Source organism: Ambystoma mexicanum, chromosome 4p (assembly GCF_040938575.1).
Source record: "Ambystoma mexicanum isolate Mex_15411 chromosome 4p, UKY_AmexF1_1, whole genome shotgun sequence".
NCBI classification, from domain to species: Eukaryota; Metazoa; Chordata; class Amphibia; order Caudata; family Ambystomatidae; genus Ambystoma; species Ambystoma mexicanum.
Genome location: NC_090927.1, coordinates 1,187,986,869 through 1,188,008,129, shown reverse-complemented (window position 1 = coordinate 1,188,008,129; position 21,261 = coordinate 1,187,986,869). Strand labels below are relative to the sequence as shown.

The 21,261-nt window shown below is 46.2% G+C and overlaps 1 protein-coding gene across 6 annotated transcripts in view; it reads right to left on the bottom strand.

Moving 5' to 3' along the window:
- STXBP5 (syntaxin binding protein 5) overlaps positions 1-21,261 on the bottom strand; it is a 2,430,573-nt gene that overhangs the window by 514,320 nt on the left and 1,894,992 nt on the right. For 3 of the 6 annotated variants that reach the window (XM_069606830.1, XM_069606832.1, XM_069606834.1), the window contains exon 19: positions 3,286-3,348. In XM_069606830.1, the coding sequence (XP_069462931.1) occupies positions 3,286-3,348 (63 nt within the window). Of the gene's footprint in view, positions 1-3,285; positions 3,352-21,261 lie in introns of all 6 variants that reach the window. The other 3 variants (XM_069606829.1, XM_069606831.1, XM_069606833.1) reach the window with 1 other exon arrangement.

The window sequence follows — 21,261 nt, the reverse complement described above, 5'->3', positions numbered from 1 at the left end:
CATCCCTCCCCTCTGGCCACCCTCCAACCAGCTGCAGAAGTAATTGGCGCCAAGTGCTATTTAACCGATTTTAACTCCAACCCCTCCCAACCACTCCCACCCCTCTCCCAATCGGGGCGATGTTTACCCATTGAGAACCTTCCCAACCAGAAACGCAACATTGCTTGGGGTTGCTGTGGCACGGGCTCACCTGTGCCGCCATCAGGCTTATAACAAGGACAATAACAATAAGGATCAAGCTTTAAATATTTCGATCGCACTTGTACCCCAGAGGGGCGATGCAGTTGTTGCATATCGAATTTGGATGGGGGAAAGCCCCCAATTGCTTTGACCCCAGTCTGGTCGTGGGCTTTATGGCATACTTGGTAATCTACCGTTCACGTAGGCCAGAGCAGGAAAGAGGAATCAGAGCCTTGGCTTTATCTGTATTTCCCAGAGTCAAACAATTATGTAATATCACCGAGAGTTGGTAGAGTTTCGTCCAGGAATGTTATGGCTTCGCTAGGCAACGTGAAGAAGAAAGTTTTGTTGTTCCATTAAATTCTCAGCTTTGCAGGGAACAGAATCGTGTATTCATATTGTTGTTTTGCAGCCGTTTCTTCACTGATAGGAAGAATTTCCTCTCCTGTCGAACTGCCATGGAAAAATCCAGATAGATATGGATTCGGTTTGAGTCCAGGATCAGATCGACCCGTTCACGAGCCGCACACAGGATAGCATCCCGGTCTCGGTAATTGAGTATGCAGGAAATTATAGGGCGTGGAGGGGCTCCAGGTCTCGGTTTGGGGGCCAGAAATATGTGGGCACGTTCAATGGCGAATTGCAGAGATAGTGATGGGCTCACCAGAATTGGCAGAAAGGTAGCTTCTATTCACTGCTCCAGGAGGGACCCTGAACTGCTCTCAGGGACTCAGACGATCCGGATGTTGTTGCGCCTGGATCTTCTTCCTTTCGACCTGGAGCACCCACCTAGTGAGGGTCACAAGTTCCCCTCTCATGCTGGATACTTCGTCTTCTACAGAGCCCACTCTACCTTCCGCCTCAGACAGGCGTTGGTCAGCTTCGTCGATGCGAGATTTTATAGAGTTTATAGTGCTGGTCATATCGTCCAGTTTACTGTGAACTTTAGCAAAATACCTCTTCCATACATGCCATCATGCACTGGGTCTCTGAGGGTTCAGGTATAGAGGGATCCGTATTCATGCTTGAGGGGGCCCCACCAGGCACTGGTGGATTAAGATTGGATCTGGTGTACTGGTTCATGGAGCGTTGATTTTTATAGATCCCCTTGGTCATCCTGTACTAGGGGACGGAGCCGTCAGCAGTGATGAAGGGCGCCCCGGAAGGTCCCTGTGTCTCTGCTGCAAGGTGTTAAGAGACCTGCCTGCCAGCGCTTATCAATAGATACAGGGGTAAATGCTTAGGCGCACAATCAGGGGTCTGTATGATATACTTGTTATAGTGCCCACCTGGAGGCTCAGTCAGAGGGCTTCACCATAGGGAGGTTCGCTGTGTGGCCGCAGCAGGATGCCAGGCAAATGGATGAAAGGCCAAGGCAGCAGTTTGTTGTATGTCAGGAGTGCACACCGTGAGGCCAGTTTGCACACCACAAAAAGGACCGTCCTGCACTGCTAATCCAAGGAGAGTACAGCAGAGGTTGAGGTGGCCTGGTCAGAAGGTGATGCAGAGTACAGAGAGGCTGGATTGTGTACGCTCTGCTCCCCACCAAGCAAATGCAGGACCCGTAAGTAGCTGCCGGGAGGGCGTAATGGAGCAGGCAGCGAGATAGAGCTCAGAGTTCAGCAGCACCGGCGGAGGGAGCCGTCCGTGGCCCCCTCACACCGGGAGGTCCCCAGCTATGGGCTTACCTGCACCTAGGGCACCTGCAGCAAAGGCGTAGCTTTGGGCATCCCCACGCGGACTGGGAGCCCTCAGCTGGTGCCTCCCCAGCATGGGTCTGCAGATCAGAAAGCCGGTCCCACCTTCCGGGACTCAGGAAAAGCCAAGCATGGAGCAGATACCACTTTCGGCAGGCGCGGCAGCCACAATCATACGTTGGCCGTCCCAGGCAGGATGCGGTTGCCGTCTCTCTCCCTCTTCACAATCCGGAGCAGCAGCCACAGAACAGCTTTGAAGGATGACTCGTCAGTCGGAGGGCTCACCTCGTATCACATTCACGTGCCTCACATAAGGAGAGTCCACTACAAGTCTGGGGTCGTCTGACACAAAGGTAGGGACCTCGCCAGGGTGAAGGGGGCAGGAGTCGATGTAGGAGTGGGCACATAGACTCATCCCTCACGTTTGTGCCCGAACTGAGCCGCAACTTTGGACGCTCGCCCCACTGTAGAATGGGCACGCCAAGGTGTCAGATCAGGATCGGTGGATCACTAGTACCTTCAATGGAACTTGAGCCAAGAATGCAGCTATGATGGGTTTAATTCGAGGTAGCTTGCAGCCGCGTGACGGCACCGGGTGTCGGAGCTCTTAAAAGGAGCCGCCATCTTAGCCAGGGCACAACAGCGCCCCCTGGGGCACTGTTGTGCCCTGGCTAAGATGGCGGCTCCCTAAAGTTACAAGGGATTGAATGCAACATACCAACATTTCCAAAAAAGGGACTGGGAGTGAAAACCCTCAGCAGTTAAAGGTTATTGGAATCTGTAAAGAACATTCTGTTTAAAATCTTCAATCATTGATATTTTCTGGACAGATTTTACAATGGTTTTTGGTAAAATTTAAATTAAAAACTATTTATTTTAAACAAGATTCTAGAAAATGTACATATAGCGAACATTTGAAGATAAATGTTTGTATTAGAATGCAAGCCACCCAAAAGAAATGCTCACACTATCCACAAGTTACCCAAGATCATGCTGAGTTATCTTTATTATTGGATTTCCACATGGCAAAACTGTAAGTGGCAAGGAATTAAGTTACATAGCTCTCAGTAGTGAGGGGTTCAATAACCAAATAGTTGCTTCTCAGTGTCTAAGATCTTGGCATTAGGGCAGTTAACATAAAAATTGTTAGAGCCTAAAAGTGCAATGCATTTATCCTGCAAGTTCACACATGCCAACTGCTCCTCTTCCAAAGTTGAAATGCATGTGAAAACTCCCGGAACACATGTGAGGTTGCTGAAACTCTTGGGGCAGACGTGAGACTTGGAGGGTATGGAATTGTCCCATTATGGCCGACAACTGTCCATTCACAGGGGTGAAAAGAACTTTGGCCAACACTGTTTCAACATTTTTAATACCCATTAGAATATTAAGCGAAGCCTGCAATTACCTGATGTGGGAGACTTGCACCGGTCCTCCGACGTCGTCGTGGTTTCATTTATATCACAAAGACCTGCTGAAAAGCAGAAGTCATAACAATGATTCACTCAAATTGCATTTATGGAAGTAAAATTGTAGCCCTGGATGATTATTCATGGCATCAGTATTCATAATGGGAACTCCAACAGTAATATGGTGAGTTCACCATAGGACTGGACGTACAATCATTTTAGCAAACTGATGTACACGCTCAATCTTTCATTCTCAAGGACAACAAAACAGGTACCATGTTCAACAGAAATATAATTTAATGCACAGCGTAGCATGTGACAGTCTGTCACCATCATGATTCTTGCACTTTAGTGCAAAAGCTTGTTGTTTATAACTAAAGTAAAGTCTAGTTTTGTCTGTAGAAGTTTATCCATCTTCCCACCTAGATGAGATCATACATTAAACTTACCTGCCACGAGGTAGTAGGAGCCAAAAAGATCCAAGTAATGGAAGCAATTCGGGGGACGACTGGAGCTGGCTTGCAGGGGCAATGGTACACAAACCTTCCAGGTCATAACGCCGAAAGAAAATAGTGGCCCCTGATCCTCCAACTTTGGTGATTGGATGCTGGAACACTGGGGGATTTCGTCATCTGTTTGGGAAAGGAGATATGGACTTTGCCCAATACGATTTGGTCTTCCTGCATGAGACCTGGTTGTGGGAACTGCCAGTTTTGGAAGGCTTTACTGTGTATTTGAATCCTGCAATTAAAGGTCTGAAAGGTAGGCCAATGGCGGGTTTCCTTACTGCCATCAAGCATATGGGGGTCCTAAAGGTTTTGGAGAACATTCACCCAGCGCCCCTAATTCAAGCCCTGATCTTACAACTGGATGATGCATAGGAGGACTCATCTAGAATAATTATGATTCTGAACTTATGCTGGAACTATTAATCGCTGCTGGCCTTTTCATTTGAGAAACAAGTCCTGGGTTTGATAGACGACGCCTAAGGAAAATGGCATAACACAGACTTTATTGTATGTGGTGACCTGAACTTTCAATGTTTCAAAGCCTCTGGAGACTTAATTGACAATCTCCCGCTGTCTGCTTCACCAGCAGTGATTAGGGGATTGAGGTGCCACCAAGAATTGGCTGCTCGTAATATAAGGCTGGTAAATGGTCACTTGTTTGGCGACATCCCACCGCTACCAACTTGGAAGCAGGGGTTGGACGTGAAGATCTTGGACTATTTTTTTGCCACAGACTTAGTTTATGAAAGATTGATGTACATGGAGGTGGTGGAGACAAACTTCAGTGACCATAATATCTTAAGGATCCAGGCCTTTCTGTCCTTAAAATTCATCAGGAGAACATAACTAATATTACTATAGCTTTGAAGGTAGATTCAATCGGTTCCATGTGATATTTTCGCCGCAAAAATATCGCGATGCAAAAATATCACCATATTTTTGCAGCGAAAACAACACATGGACCCTGCGGGGGACACCCCCGCAACCCCCGCATCATTTTTTATGTGCGGGGGACACCCCAGCAACACCCGCACCTAATATTTTCGCCACCAAAAATATCACCTATGGCCGTTCCCGACGACCATATGTTCGGCGATATTTTTGCTGGCGAAAATATTACCTGATACCATTCAATCAGTGGCCAGATTTACTCTCTAGGCCAGCCAGTAGAATGCACTACCGTTCTTTCTGCATTCTCAGAAAGAAAACCTAGGAGGCTGAAGGTGGGTTTTAAGATACAACATTGCCTTGATGTAGAAGAGGCCACTAGGAAATCACTGCTAAATAAACAAGTAAGGCAGTGGGGGAAAAGTAGATCGCCCAAAGAAAAGAAAAGCAATATCCCCCCCACCCCCGCCTGGACCGGCAAGAGGCACAGGAGGCAGGAGGCACAGACCGGGACCAAGCAGGAGAACGGCCGCGGGCCCCTCCAGCGTGCTCCTCCGACTAGTGGGACACGGAAGAGGAGCGCAACTGTGAAGCAACGCGGGCAGTCTTCACGGGGGGTCACAAAGATAAGCAAATCAATAAAATAAAAGGCTTACTGAAATCCTGCAAGACGACCTGTGGAGCTGGGTCGGTGGTGCCCCCCCGGTGAGTTGGGTCTTGAGGACAGAGGAGACTTTCAGGTGGGAAGGTGCTATACGCGGCGATCTCCTCCTTCTGAAGCAGAGGAGCACTCTACCATGAGGAGAGTCCATGTGGAGGGTGCCCCCCCCCCACTGAAGCAAGGGGTCAGAGCAGAGGACTGAAGTAGGTCCACAGCCTGGGAAATACAAGGAGGACATTCAGTGAAGACCTGGGCGGATGGTGGGGTAGGGGACGGTGCAGACGGAGAAGTCCAGCGCGAGGGGGGAGCGGCAACTTTGCATGAGAGCCTGGCACCACCACAGGGAGGGAAGTAAGCCCTGCACAGGGAGGACAGACAGCGCACTGGAATATAAAGTCGAAGACCAAGGGGAAAGGAGGACAGCCACAAGCACAGGCACAGGCGCACGCCAGCAGGCAGGAGGCAAGCCTGGTACAACTTTGGGCCTCAGATGCACCAAACAGCTCAGGAGGGAAATCCCAGGAGGAGACACAGGGAGGAGAACTCCAGGTTCCACTGCAGCCTCAACTGGCATCGAAGCAGGATATGCAAAGTTGGTTTAAGGAGCTGCAGGATGCTTTTATGACCACAGTCCATGATCAATTTGCTTCCCTGAGAGAAGACATGAAACAATCGGTGCATGAACTCAGACTGGATGTAAACAAGCTGGAAGAGCGCACAGACACTCTGGAAAGAATAGTCCACATGCAGAAGAGGAAGCACAGCAAATTACTGAAACGCAAGAGCACCTGGTGAGGTTAACGCATAACCTGGAACTTCAATGCGAAGACCTAGAAAATCGCTCATGCAGGTCTAACATTCGCATCAAAAATATGGTGGAGGCGGTAGTAGATAAAGACCTCAAGTCAGCAGTTCAAGAAGTCTTCCGGGATATTCTAGAGGCGGAGGATGCAGAAGCAGTTAACATTTACAGGGTGCATAGGGTGGGGCCAAGAAGAACGGGAGCGCCGGGAGAAAGACCCAGGGATGTCCTTGTGGCCATGACATCATATACGCAGAAAGAATTGATCTTAAGGAAGGCAAGAACTATGGACCATATTAGGATGAATGGGGTATAGAATTAAACTCTATCAGGACCTTGCAGTGGTGACTCTGCAGAAAAGGAGAGTGATGGCGCCGTTGCTGAAGGAGCTGTGGAAGAGAGCATTAAGTACAAGTGGACCTTCCCATTTGGTCTTCTCTTCACTTGGGAGGGTAGACAGCGGCGGGTGGCATCGTGCGAGGAAGGTCTGCAGGTGATGGGCATCCTGGGCAATGGGGGAGACGAGGGTAGTCGTCGGCCAAAGGAGGTATTGCGCAGAAAACCTTGGGAATGGGAAACTGCAATGCAGGAAGAAATTACCAATGGGAGTAACCTGGGGGAAATGGTGCTATCATCTGGAAATGGTGGTTAGGTTAAGGTGGAAGGGCTTGCAATGCAGCAGGGGGGGGATACAAGTCAATTGCTACCAAAGTCCAGTAGGGTGTGCGGCCTGGTGGGAGGGCTAGATCGCTGGAAGCCTAGAGGCAATAGGTAAATGCAGGGTTTAGTACTCCCTGCGATGTTATTCCCAACTTGGTCGAGAGCCAGGAGTGACGGGTTTAGCACCCTTGCGGGTTTAGATACCTGGTTCTTCTCGGGACTGTTGTTATGTAGGGTTGGTTGTTTGGTTGAGGGTAAGGGGGGAGGGAGGGCAAGGTGGGGGGAACCTCCAAGAGAAGGTATGGGGCGAGTCCTCGGGGACCACGGGAGTCAGTGAAGGGGGAGAAAAAGCCATGGGTAAGCTGAAAGTCCTTACGTTCAATGTAAGGGGCCTAAATGCCCCGGTAAAGAAGAAAAAAATAGAACATCTTCTAAGGAGGGAAAGCGGAGATGTGCTATATCTGCAAGAGACCCACATTAGGGCCAAAGACAACTCCAAGCTAAGGCTAAGAGGGTATTCCAAGAGAATTCAATCTAACGCGCCTGATAAAAAAGCGGGGGTCCTTATTGCCCTTAGAGACAACAGGGCTATTCAAATCCAGAATGCACGGGTGGACAAACAGGGTCGATATGTTTTCGCAAATGCTCTAATTGATGGGACGTGTTATACCCTGGCGTCGGTATACGCACCAAACACAGGACAGGAGGGATTCCTGATGGAGGTGCTGGGGAACCTGGAGGACTTTGCCAAAAGGAAAGTAATACGGGTGGGGGACTTGAACCTGGCCTGGCGACCTTCATTAGATAGGAGCTCAGGGAGTGCGCAGGGCCAGAGGGCCCCCTCAAAAAACCTCAGGCAGAAAATGGTGGATATGGCCGTGTGCGATGTTTAGTAGGAGCTTAAAGGGTCTCAAAAGGGTTACACTCACTTTTCACATGTCTACTGTTAGGCAGAAAGCTGTGCAGTTCCCTTAGGGACCACTGCAAAAGGCTTAAGACTACAGGTGTTGGCAGTAAACCCAGTTGGTAGCAGTCTGTACCACCCAGATTTACCTGGTAGCTGTGGCTGAGCAGCCAGACTTCTCTCAAGAAGAGTTAGACAGTATATAGAGTATACAAGATAGGTCTCAAAATACAGTAGCACAAGCAAACACTGACCAGAGTGTTATGATGTAAGTGTAAGTTAAAACAAGTTCATAAAAATCTATTACCAGATCCTAGTTAAACATTGAGCTGCACTATGAGCTCATTAAGTTCTAAGAATGTTATTCTAAGAATGTTGAGGAGTTACAGTAGAGACTGCAGGGAGAGAGCCATGTTGGCACTCAGCTCTCATAGGCCGCTGTCGCTGTAATGAAATAAATTACTGTTTCTTCATCACTGCTGCCTGGAGCCCTTATTTCCTCATTGGCGACGAGGATGGCTCTCAGCAGTGTCTCCGTACTCCTTTGAAGTCTCGTCATAGCGCGGCCTGCATTATTCCACACTCCCGTGCGACAGCGGACGCTGCAGGAAGGTCAGGAGGAGCGGAACAACAGGTCACCAGGCGCGTCCCCTGGGGGTGTAATCTTGCCTTCCCCATTACTGTATTGACTCTGTCTCAAAGCAACAGTGTTTACTTTCAAGGATCCCTAGCATTGACATTATCGTTGCTGAGCAACCTGCCCATGCAGTTCTGGCAAGTTTCAGGAGCCAGCCATTATGACATGTATCCATTTTGTGGATGAGCAGCCATCACGTTCCAATTCAGACTGATGTAAGGAGGATTGTGACAGCATACACAAGGGATTGTACTCATACAAGACTGATCCCTTTGTCTGCATAGCACAGCACGGTCACTGCTCAGTCTGTGCATCCACTGGGCATACTTGAACTGATCCAGAGTCTATTGGTTGCATCTAGCAAGCCCACTCTTTACCACCTTTTTACCGCTTAAGACATGGCAGCTTCAATACCTCCGCCAATGTCATTTTTTAATGAACCTGGACGCCCCCAAGTTAGGTGGGACAGGTGGAAAGACATGTTTGAAAACTACCTGGTGGCAATGGGAGGAGAGAGAGTCAGCTCAACTCGCAAAAAGGCATTATTACTTCACAATCTTGGTGTGGAAGGCCGTGCAGTGTTTGATGGGTTAGGCAGTGCACAAGCTGGTGAAGCGGAGGACACAGATGAATATGCCCTTGCGATTAAACAACTCAAGGATCATTTTGAGCCTAAAAAAAATGTTACATTCGAGAGGCACAAGTTCTTTCAGCGTACACAGGAGTCCTCAGAATCCGTGGAATCGTACATAGCCTCATTAAGAACATTAAGCCACTCCTGTGAATTCGAACATCTATCTGACTCGTTAATTAGAGATCAGTTAGTGAGGTGCACAAATAATATTAGGATACAGGAGAAATTGTTGGCAAAAGACATGAAGTTGGATGAAGCAGTGGACCTAGCCAGAAGCATCGAACAAACCTCACAATATGTCAAATAACTGAAGTCTGACAAACAGAGTACCCAACCTGTGTGCGCAGTTGATCACAGGAAGAGACTTAATGTCAATACAAGCAGGAAAGGAACATGGGGTGCGAAGTGTACCAGATGTGGCAGTGTCAAGGATGGTCCGAATTACCCTTCGTGCCCAGCAAGGAATGCTGAATGTTTCAAGTGTAGGACCAGAGGACATTTCGCTAATGTATGCAAGAGGTCATCAATAAATCTCTTAGAAACCAGAGACAACCAAGAAGAAGGTGTTCACTCAGCTTACAACATACAGGAGGTATACTCCTCTCAAGACAACCCCAGACATGTCTTCGAGATTTCGACCATTGGAGGAGGAGACAGCAAAGGTCCAACAGATGTTTTTGTAATTGATGGTCGAGAAATACTCATGAAAGTTGACACATGTTCCCCATGGACCATCATTTCTAAAGATACATTTAAAGATGTTCTAAAAAAGGATGCATCAATGCTGGATCCACCAAGAATTCGGCCCTGCGGCTATGCGGAATCCCCTATTGAGATGCTGGGACAGTTTACTGCAAGTGTGCAATACAGAGGTGGAGAATGCATAGCTGACATTTTGGTTGCAAGAAAGGGAGCCTCCCTTTTAGGTTGGGAGGAACAAAGGAAGTTGAGAGTCAGGGTGCAAGCTAGTGCCACTGAGCCTGTCACCATTGCCGAGATTGATGATATGTGGTCAAGAGAGTTCCCAGAGGTCTTCACCGAAGGTCTGGGCAGACTCAAGAATTTCGAACACCATATTAGACTAAAGAAAGAATCTCAGCCTATTGTTCATAAAGTGAGACATGTGCCGTTAAACATGAGAGCGCAATTACGCAGTGAACTCGATAACTTAGTAGATAAGGGTGTCATTGAACCTGTTGAGGCCACAGAGTGGTTGTCCCCCATTGTTTTAGTGGCCAGAAATATTGGTAAATTAAGACTGTGTGTAGATTTGCGCAGTCTTAATCACAATATTCTGGTGGAGAGACATCCCCTACCCAACATTTCCGAGACACTCTCCACTCTTGGCGAACCCAAATTGTTCTCTGTCATTGATCTCTCTGCTGCCTATCACCAAGTTCCCCTTTCCCGAGAATCGCAACATCTCACTGCCTTTATCACACCTGAAGGCACTTATAAATACAATCGCATGCCATTTGGGTTGGCCTCGGCCGCATCTGTGTTCCAAAAGGTGATGGAGGAAGTGTTAAAAGGGTTGGAAAATGTCAAGGTGTTTCAAGATGACATTCTGATTTTTGCAAGTAATGAGCATGAGCATGACAGAGTACTTAGGGCAGTACTATGCAGACTAAAAGAGGCTGGGTTAACGGTCCAAAGAAGCAAATGTAAAATAAGTGTTGAGGAAGTGGAGTATCTGGGACACAAAGTTTCGAAAGAAGATATTTCTCCCGAAAAGTCACTCATAGAAAGCATTAGTAATACTCCTCGGCCCCAAGACAAGGACCAACTACGTTCTTTCATGGGACTAGCGGAATATTACCATAAATTTGTGAATGGCTTTGCATCCATCTCATCTCCATTGAGGGAGTTACTAAAAAAGAACGTGAAGTACAAATGGTCCAAAGAGTGTCAGGAAGCATTCTTGCAAATCAAAGATTGTATAGTCAAGGCCCCATCCTTAAGTGGATTCATGTTTGGCAGGAAAACGTTGCTTTCAGTTGATGCTAGTACCCTTGGCTTAGGAGCAGTTTTGACTCAGGTAAAACTGAATACACAATTGCATTTGCATCCAGGCCACTTAGAGGAGCAGAAAAAAATTACTCGGTCATTGAAAGAGAGGCACTAGCAGTATTTTGGGCAGTCACGCACTTCAAGTTCTTTCTATGGGGTCGACCTTTTATTGTCAGATCAGATCACAAGCCTTTGGTTCAATTGATGAACGGTTCTGAGTGGGCCAAAGGGTCTCCAAGAGTTTCGAGGTGGATGGTAGAACTCTTGGGTTATAATTTCAAGGTGTGTTACATTCCCGGGAGGGAGAATGTGGTACCAGATTGTTTATCCAGATTACCTGTGTGTGATGGTGAATTGGAGGGAGCACCTGAATTTCAGGATGTGAGCATTCCAGAAAGTGAGCATGATGCCATTGATAAAGAGATGTGGATAAGAGCTGGTGAGGAGGATTTAATATTGAATCAAGTTATGATTTGGACCAGAGAAGGATGGCCTCACAAGAATATTGTGGGAAAAGAGTTTGACAGATATTTTGGTGTGAAGGACGAGTTAAGTATGTCTGAGGAGGGATGTAAACTTAGAAAAGGAAATAGGATAATACCCCCCAGTGGAGTCAGATCTCATTTAGTAAATATAGCACATCAAGGTCACCTGGGCATGGGAGGAACAAAGATATTTGCGGCAATATTTCTGGTGGCCCGGGATTGACAGCGATGCAGAGAAGTGTGTTAGGGGTTGTAGAGAGTGTGGTGAGAGTGGCAAGACCAAGATGGTTAGAGAAGTACCAATAAATCCTGTCAAAGTACCGAGTGAACCATGGCAAAAAGTTGCAGTTGATTTGATAGGACCATTACAAAACCTTGACAATGGGTATAAATACATTGTTGTGTTAGTAGACTACCATTCCAAATGGATTGAATGGAAGGCTTTGCGTGAGGCAACCACTGCAGAGATGGTGTTATTCTTCGAGGAAGTGTTTTACAGGGAGGGTTTCCCGACAGAATTAATCACTGATAACGGAGTACAATTCTGTTCTGAAAGGATGTTAACTTTCTTGAAGAAATTTTGCATCAAACACACTAGAACTGCTTTATATCATCCAAGGGCCAAAGGCCTTGTTGAGAGAGCCAATAGGTTAATAAAGGGTGGTTTGCAATTGGCCATGGCTTCTAATCTAAGATGGTTTCGTGTAGTAAGAGAAATGATATGGAACTACTGTACCACACCACACTCAGTTACAAATGTATCTCCGTTCATGTCATTGAAAGGGAGACAACCTGGAACAAAACTATGTCCAGGGTGGACGGACTTAGCCAAGAGTTCCAACATTGATCGCAAGAGAATTATGACTCTCATCAAAGAAGCACAGGAGGTGTACAAAGAAAGATTTGATGAGGACAAGAGTGTCAAAAGTAATACTTGGAAAGTGGGAGATTGTATTCTCATAAAGAACCCTAGATTCACTCCCAAATGTGTAGAAAGCAAATACATTGGTCCCAAGAAAATATCTGCGGTAACAAACAATGTAGTCATTGTAGAAGGGGGGGGAGTGTTGGTCAATGTCCAGAATTGTGAAATGTCCAGAATGCATGAAGGACAATGCACATGATAAACATGACAATGGTGAACATGACAATGGTGAATTTGCTAATAACAGTATCGGAGACTCTAGTGTCATAGATAAGTGTTCCAAGGATGACAACAATTCAAGGTCTGCAGCAGAGACACATTCAAATACAGTCAAGAACAAACCCAGCTGGTTTAAGGATTATTATGTGGAGTAAACAGCTGTATGCACATAAGGGATGAGATGTGTTATGATGTAAGTGTAAGTTAAAACAAGTTCATAAAAATCTATTACCAGATCCTAGTTAAACATTGAGCTGCACTATGAGCTCATTAAGTTCTAAGATAGTTATTCTAAGAATGTTGAGGAGTTACAGTAGAGACTGCAGGGAGAGAGCCATGTTGGCACTGAGCTCTCATAGGCCGCTGTCGCTGTAATGAAATAAATTACTGTTTCTTCATCACTGCTGCCTGGAGCCCCTATTTCCTCACAGAGCTTTGATATCATAGTATATAATTATTTATTTAAAGACACACTTATAGGAACACTCCAGCACTATTATGTAAGCAAGTTCAAAACACAGTCACTATTAATATGCATACATCCCTTATTCCATATTAGACAAGTCTTAGTTAACAGCACTTATTTTCAGACAGAGGTGAGCACTTAACTAAAGATGGCGCTCTAATAAGTTATCAGAAAAAGGGAGAAATTAGGAAAGCACACAACACTAATCCTTTAGAAGCACCCAGCAAGGCAGGAAAGTCAAAGTCTACTTGTGAGCAAAAAGTTCAGAGGCCAGGCTCCCTCTTAGAGAGAGTAGAACATCAATGCACCCAAGATCACACAGTTTGAAAGGCTTGAAAAGTCTTGCAGAGAGTTCAAAAAGGAATTAGTTCAGCTCAGAAAATTTCAGTTAGCCAGCCTAGGGCCAACCCAAGTGGTAGGTTGAGGATTTAAGAGACACCCCACACAGACCGTTGCGAGGGGGGCCAGGCGGACACAGTACCTTGAAAGTGGAGAGAATCCTCCAGCGGGGGCAGTTGTTCCTGGCAGCGGGTGCAAGTCACGGCGTCGTCCAGAGGAAGAGAGGATCTCGACGTGGAGGAAAGCTGAAGGTCGTTGCACTGCCAGGGAAGAAACCAGCTGCAGAGTTCTGCGGTTAAAAGGTACTACCCTATTATTCGCGGTAGTGGTAAAACATGGTATTCCGGTTGCCGGTGTGCATGGCACAGGCAAGGCGGCCACGAGATGATCCGGGAAGGCGAAAAGACGGGCAAACTGGTTATCCCCACCTGTCAAAGAAAGAAGACTCCTCGGATGAAGATCTTCTCCGTCGTCGGAAGAAGTGGTGAGGCGGTTCAGCAGGGCTCCACCGGTGGTGTTGTTGCAGGTGGGCTCAGCTTCTCCCTCTTCGGATTCTTTGGTCCTGTGGCGACTTCTGAAGTTCCAGTCCCCAAAGCCCTGCTTTTATACAGAAAACCCCCATTCATCAGTCCTAGCTGTCACTCAAACATGCTAAGTGGTGAGTCGGGCGGCTCACCACTCGGCCAATCACACAAGAGTGCGACTTGAGTTGCCAAGGCAACTCAGTCCAGGGTGCCTAAACCCCCCTCCCACACATCCTGTGGACCCAGACAGAGTGACTACTCGACTACACGGGTTGAAAGTAAAGTAAAGGTAATAATATTGAGTTCACAAAAAATCAACAATATATGATATATGCAAACTAAACACCCACGAGTTGTCTTGTATTCTTGGTCTAATAGAGAACCACATGACCAATGATGTGCCCGTTAGGCAACGATGTGGACTCGATCCAAGATGAATGTCTTAGATGTATTGACAACACACATCGTTGGATCTGCTAAGAAATTGATGAGGTATTTAAGAATTGCAACAGGCACACATTGATTGACCCTGGACCTGTGTTTCTCCACTGACTTCTTTTTCTGTACGTAAGGCAGTCGAAATACAGATGAGGGTCCCCCCTCTTTTGCAAATATAATCATTCAAATCTTGAGTTCAGCCAAAAATGCAAAAATAAAAGAAACAACACAGTTATAGTTGTTTTATCAATTGAAGATGAACAATTAGTTATATTTAAAAATGATGAAGTGGTATACAGATTATTTGACAATTGTATATCTTGATGCACATTGAAAAGATAGCTCAAAAAAGGATATGGTAAATGGTTGGAAATATTAAAAACTATGAGGCAACTTTTGCATTGAAATCAGTCACAGAGCCGGTTCTAAATATCCTGATGTATATATTATCTGTTTTTGTCTAGATACATTGGTAAACAAATAGCATCTTCCCTGAAAACATGACAGCCAACATCAGGTGTCCTTTCTGTGTCCTGACGAAAGCCTTAGCCAGACCATCAGCTGTTTGGATATCACAGTTGACATAGAATACCGCGAAAGGTTACATATCTAAGGCTGGAAACAGAGTTATCTCTGTCGACACATTCATCACCTTGACAAATCATTTATAACATTTATGATTTGAAGTCACCATGTTTTACTAACATCACTCTAAGCTGTTAATGTTCTTTACAGAGGCCTTAACATTTACCAACTGAATGGGTTACATGCTTTTGAATACAGTGTTTCATTGATTATCGTTACATGCTATATGTTGTTTTTTAATTACATGACAAGGACTTTGGATGTCCTATTTTTTAGTCAGGAAAATAAAAATGTTGCATATATTTTTGCTAAAAAACCGTCCTGTGCCTTTCATCTTGTGATATATGTTTCCACGCAAGATTGAAATTGATAGTTTCCTCATGTCAATTTAAATTTCCAACCTACATGTTTGACATCAATAGGTAGCTTGTTTCCTTGGGACCCCTTTTCTTGTCTATGAATTATAGGCCACATCCCACAAGCCCCTAACAAAAAAGTGGCCTTTTCTTGCTCATATAGCAATACCTAGCTATTATAGGTCTCCCGCTAGGCAAAGCAGCTGGTCCCGATGGTTGTTACGGCCCCATTTTATAAGAAATACGCAGATATCTTGGCCCCCTTTTTAACAAAGTTATTCAATTCGTTTAGGGAGGTGGGTAATGTCACGCCGTCAATGAATGAAGCCAAGCTGATGGTCTTTCACAAGGCCGGGAAGGATCCATTGGACCCAGGGTCCTACCGCCCAACAGCCCTAATAAACCTTGATGTGAAACTGTACGCTAAGGTCCTGGCAGCAAGACTCTCACCGCTGCTACCCCGGCTGATAGCGATGGATAGCGATGGATCAAGCCGGGTTTGTTCCAGAGCGGCAGACACAGGATAACTTGCGGAGGGTGGCACATCGAATAGAAAAGATGGGCATTACCAATACCCTGACTGTTCTGTTATCCTTTGACGCTGAAAAGGCTTTCGACCGGGTAGAATGGCCTATGCTGTTTAGAACAGAACACTCCAGCATATGGAGTTCGGGGAGCATTTCATAGGAATGATTAGCGCCAATTACAATACTCTCTCCATCAGAATTGCCATCAATGGGGAAGTCACAGGTCGTTGGCGATCAGGAATGGTACAAAACAAGGCTGCCCTCTGTCTCCTATTCTGTATGCCATTTTTTTGGAACCTCTTCTAATACGAATCAGGGAGTTGTCCGCTCTTACCGGTATTGAAATGGCCGGCCAGCAGCATAAGGTAGTCGCATACGCTGACGACATGCTAGTGGCCCTCACAGATCCGGAAAACACTCTTGGAAGCCATTCATGAGCTGGACAAGTTTGGGGCAATATCAGGGCTGAGAATCAATAGAGCCAAATCGGAAATCTTAATCCTAGCAGGGGAAAGGACAGCAATCATGCGTGCAGCAGCGGCATTAAATTTAAAGGTAGCAGATAAAGGGATAACATATTTGGGCGTTACCCGAACTCATAGGATAGACAAATTGTATGGGGCTAACTATCCCGATCTCCTGGGGAAGGTGAAGAAGGATACCGAGAGATGGAACCCCTTGGCGATATCGTGGTGGGGCCGCATAGCCACAGTGAAGAGGACTATTCTGCCGAAATTGGTTTATTACTTCCAGGCCATCCCGATAAAGATCCCTAGATCCTTCTTCAGAGCACTCAAAGTAATCTTAAGGTTTATATGGAAAAAGAAACACCCCAGGATTTCCAATTCAGTGATAACAGCTCCAACTCAGGAAGGAGGAATGGCCCTACCGCATTTTTATAGATATTACCAAGCGGCACAGTTGTGGGTCCTTAAAGTATGGATTGGGGGGTACATAAAACTGTGGGCACGGCAAGACAGGGCAATGGCAAGATCCCCCTGGTGGAGTTACTGTGGAAGGGGAAGGACAGGCACCCAAACCTGCGGATTAGCGAAGTGATGAAGGCGCCTTTGGAGGTCTGGGATGAGCTACAGCGAAAGGGTATCCTAACAGAAGACCTAAGCCCCTTTACGCCAATGTTCGGGAACCCTGATTTCCCTCCGGGGATGGAGAAAGGGGCATTTGATAAGTGGGAGGAAGCAGAATGCAATAAAATAGGGGAAATGTTTCAAAACCAAGAAGTTAGGTTGTTTAAGGAGTGTAAGGCTCTGTTGAACTTGAAAGAGGAAGATAGATATAGATATGAACAATTAAGACATTGGTTGGTGTCACCTAAGGTCGCTCTGGCCGCTACATGGGATTTTACCCCATTTGAGAAGTTTACATTGACTAACTCAGGGTCCAAGAAACTAGTGTCGTGGGTGTATAAATTTATGAATGCTCAAAAAGAGGCGGTCAAGTGGAATTATATGCTGAGATGGAAACGTACTCTGGGGGAACCCATTCCGGTAATGCAGTGGGAGGACCTCTGGAAGGGCATCCCAAAGGTGACAAGATCGATTCAAATGAGAGAAATCTGGTTAAAGGTGGTGATTCAATGGAATTATACCCCCAAGAGACTAAATGCTATGTACCCGCAGACGCAAAAGGAGTGCTGGAGAGGCTTCCAAGGGGTGGGTAGCTGGCGGCATATCTGGCGGGAACTGTAGTAAATTGCAGGGGTTCGGGACAGAAACGAAATCTCATTTGAAGGGAATCTTCCCACAGGTGGACTCATTGGGTGTGAAGGTACGGTTGTGTGGCATGAAGGACTCTGTTCCGCTCACCTGGACCCCACAGGGGTTTCGATCGGACCCGGACAGCTGCGGTCTCTGTCAACGTGATGCACAGTGCAGAGATGACTGTCTGGACTGGCCCGCCTAGTCTTGTCTGCTGGACCCGAAGAAGTATTTTCCTGTAAGTGGAGGCAGGGATTAGCCACCTGTGGGTTTTAGTGATGGCCTCCCAACTGTTCTCGCTCTCCCCCACTAATCGCCTCACCTTATGTTTGTAAAAGTTGAGCTCTCCATCCTGCGTGTCTTGCAGGGGCGCGTAGATACCAGATACTTCACTGGTTTGAAGGCGTTGGGAGAGTTCCGGTAAGCATTGACTCTGAAGTCCCAGGCGGGATTGGTAAGTATCAAGTTCAAAGAGTTCAATGTGCCCGATGTTCACTCTTGTCCCCTTCCTACCTTAAGTTGCAACTGAGTTTGTGAGAAGAAGGTCTCGTAGCTGCTGTTGGCGTTCAGGTAAGAGTCTGTGTTACCCAACGCTGTCCGGTAACTATTGCATGCGTTAACGTGTTGTTTTTCTCCCTCTCTACAGATGCGGCATATGAAGATATGGAGAATAATACCGCCGGTGGTAAATCAGGTAAGTCTATGTTGTTAAGAGGTATTTGTTGATTCCCTTGGCTCACCTTGTTATTCTTGTGCCCCTAGGTGCCGGAGTACGGTGAAGAAATGATGGACAGTGCCGATCGAAAGATGCTGTGAGAACTGGTGAGTATGGCGCCGTGCTGGAGCTGGCGAAGCGACGCGTGCAGGACTGATGTACTTTCCAGGTCGGGAGATGAAATGGATCCGGAATCAGGTGAGGAATTTGAAATAAGTTTGTTTTCTAACCTAGTCCTTTTCTTCCTCTTTATTCTAGGAGCGCCGGATTCGAGGCGGGCGTGGCAGAAGACTGGATGCTGGCTGCAGGCACGGTGAGAGTCACGCTGCTGGATGCAGAATAACACGAAGCATGTGCTGCTGTTTGGGCGTGGTTTAAATAGCCTCCAAAGTAGTCCCAGGAAAGAAGTTCCCCAGGACCACACCCGAGTAAAAAATAGTCCCTGTAGTAAAATAGTCCCATCCAGGCCTCACGTTGGCTTGGATTTATTTGCAGCATGGTCTGCATGAGGTAAGTAATGTCTATGAGCCTGGCGCCTATGGCGCCAGGACTGATTTTTATTATGAGCCTGGTGCCTACGGCGCCAGGACCGAACCCAGACAGCCCCTAGCTGGGGCTGCTGGGGTTTTTGTAAATGTCTGGATGCCTGCTCCCGGGGCTGATGGGCTTGATCCGGATGCCCGTGGGTAGGCCTCATGACAGACTCGTCAGCGAAAACGTTTGCTAAATCGCAATGGAGATGCTTTATGGGTCTGTTGATAGCAGTTTGGGCTGTGATCGCCCAAAACTGGAAGCAAAGGGAGCCGCCATTGACGTTCAGTTGGCTTCAGAAGGTGTGGACTCTGATAGCAATGGAAAGACTGACACATAACCTGCAAGGCATGCAAGGAACATTCTTAAAGGAATGGGGAGAAGTACTGGAATACCTCCAATCGGGTTATATAGAACAATGGTGCCCGCACAAAATAAGAATTTTGGACTTGTTTAGGGCATAAATATCGCTTGTAGGAATCGAGACTGCAGTTCTCCCGGAGAGGGAGGGAAGGGGGGAGGTTGAGTTTTACCTGAGTTGTACATTTCAAAAATCAATAAAAACATTTATAAAAAAAAATAAAAAGTGAAGCAAACCTTTAAAAACAGGCTTATCTCTTGTAAACACCTGCTGTTACATAGAGATGCTGAAAAAATGCTGAAGCTCATCACATCGAAGAACACTGCTGAGGTATGGAATCTTTTTAATGCCATGAATAATCCTAAATCGTCTTCATCATCTAATGCGGTAGCGGCGGAAGTTTGGGGTACTCACTTCAAATAGCTGTATGCGTTTCCTGGAACTGTGGAGCAGTTGCATACTGCGGAATCCCTGGACGAATGGCCACTGAATATAGCCAAAGAAGAAATTCTGACCTTGATAAAAATTGGCTAGCATATCTAGGCCGGCTGGACCAGATGACATTTCCAACCAAATGTTAAAGAGTATACCTACTTCTAGAACACATTCGATCATTGTGCCGATATTTAAAAACGGACATAGGTCTGATCTGGGAAACTACAGGCCTATCGTCCTTTTGGATGTTATCGGAAAGATTTTCGCGGCATCCATTTAAAAAAACTTGACAGACTGGAGTGGGTCATCAAACCATCGAGACATTTGGCAAGCAGGGTTTTGTGAGGGGCATTGGCATGGGACTAAACCTGTTCCTAATCAATTTGCTAAAGATGAGGGCTAAGGCCAAGAAAATGAGTACCATTTATCTGGCATCGATTGATCTTGCCCAAGCTTTTGATTTAGTGGACAGGCGCACCCTGTGGTCAAAGTTGGTTTGTTTGGAATACCCTAAGAATATACTATAACCGATAAAGGCGTTACACATCTATTTCAGTTAGACTGGATTATCTAGGAAATTGTCTAAACCTATCTATACAGAAAATTGCAGGGGTGTAGGTTGGCACATGCAATCTTCAACAACTTGTTTATCTCTGATATTAACACAGCTTTTTCAAATATAAGATGCTTTCCACCAACTTTGGCAGGCAAACCTCTGAATAGACTGCTCTACGCGGATGACCTGATCATGATGGACCAGACCCAGGTTGGTTTGCAGCACCAATTTAACGCGTTAGAATTATACATCAAATCCAATGGTCTAAAGAGCAACGTGAATAAATCCAGAATCCTGACCTTCGGTGGCAGGTCGGGTATAAAAAATAAGCGCCATGCCTGTTTTTTGAGAGGCTACAAACTTTTGGAGGTGGCATCATTGACATACATTGGCGTGAGACTCAGTAACAGCGGAATGGACGTGTTCTAAAAGAAAAGCCCCCACAACAACGCAAAGAATCTGGCTGCACAGGCTAGATCGATCTTACATCGATACTGCACATTTACAATGGTACCTATGATCGACTTTTATTGTAAAAAGGTAACGCCAATTTTGACCTACAGATTGGAAGCGTCTTTGGCGTTATCCTACACTCTCTGGCCAGGACTCGAAGGGCTATTTTGGAGGCACGTCCTCTCTCTACCTAAATATACATACTGCTATAGGCTATAAGAGTAGAGCTTGGCCTTAATTCACTTCACATGGTCGTGGTCTGGAAGTCTCTGGCTTTCCTCAGTAAGTGCCTTAGGGCAGAAGGAGAAGGAGGATTTGCCCTGTTGAAAAAAGCCCTAGTTGGAAAAACTGAGCCCCTATTAGATCAATGGAGTACGGTTTGCACTTCACACTTGTCGAGTGTATACGCTACCCAAGATGATCTGTTAAAAAACCCTACACAGGTGAAGGGCAAATTGATGGATCTTGATTGGATTACTTCCTTGGAGGCGAAGAACAAATGCAAAACCTATGGTAAACCTATCTCAGAAGTAAGGACGAGGGGTAGTCTTCCAGCCTACCTGGTCAAATTTCCAAGTGCCAAGCTCTGTTTTCAGTTCATGCGCTTTTGAATGAATTTAATTCCAATAAAGGAAAC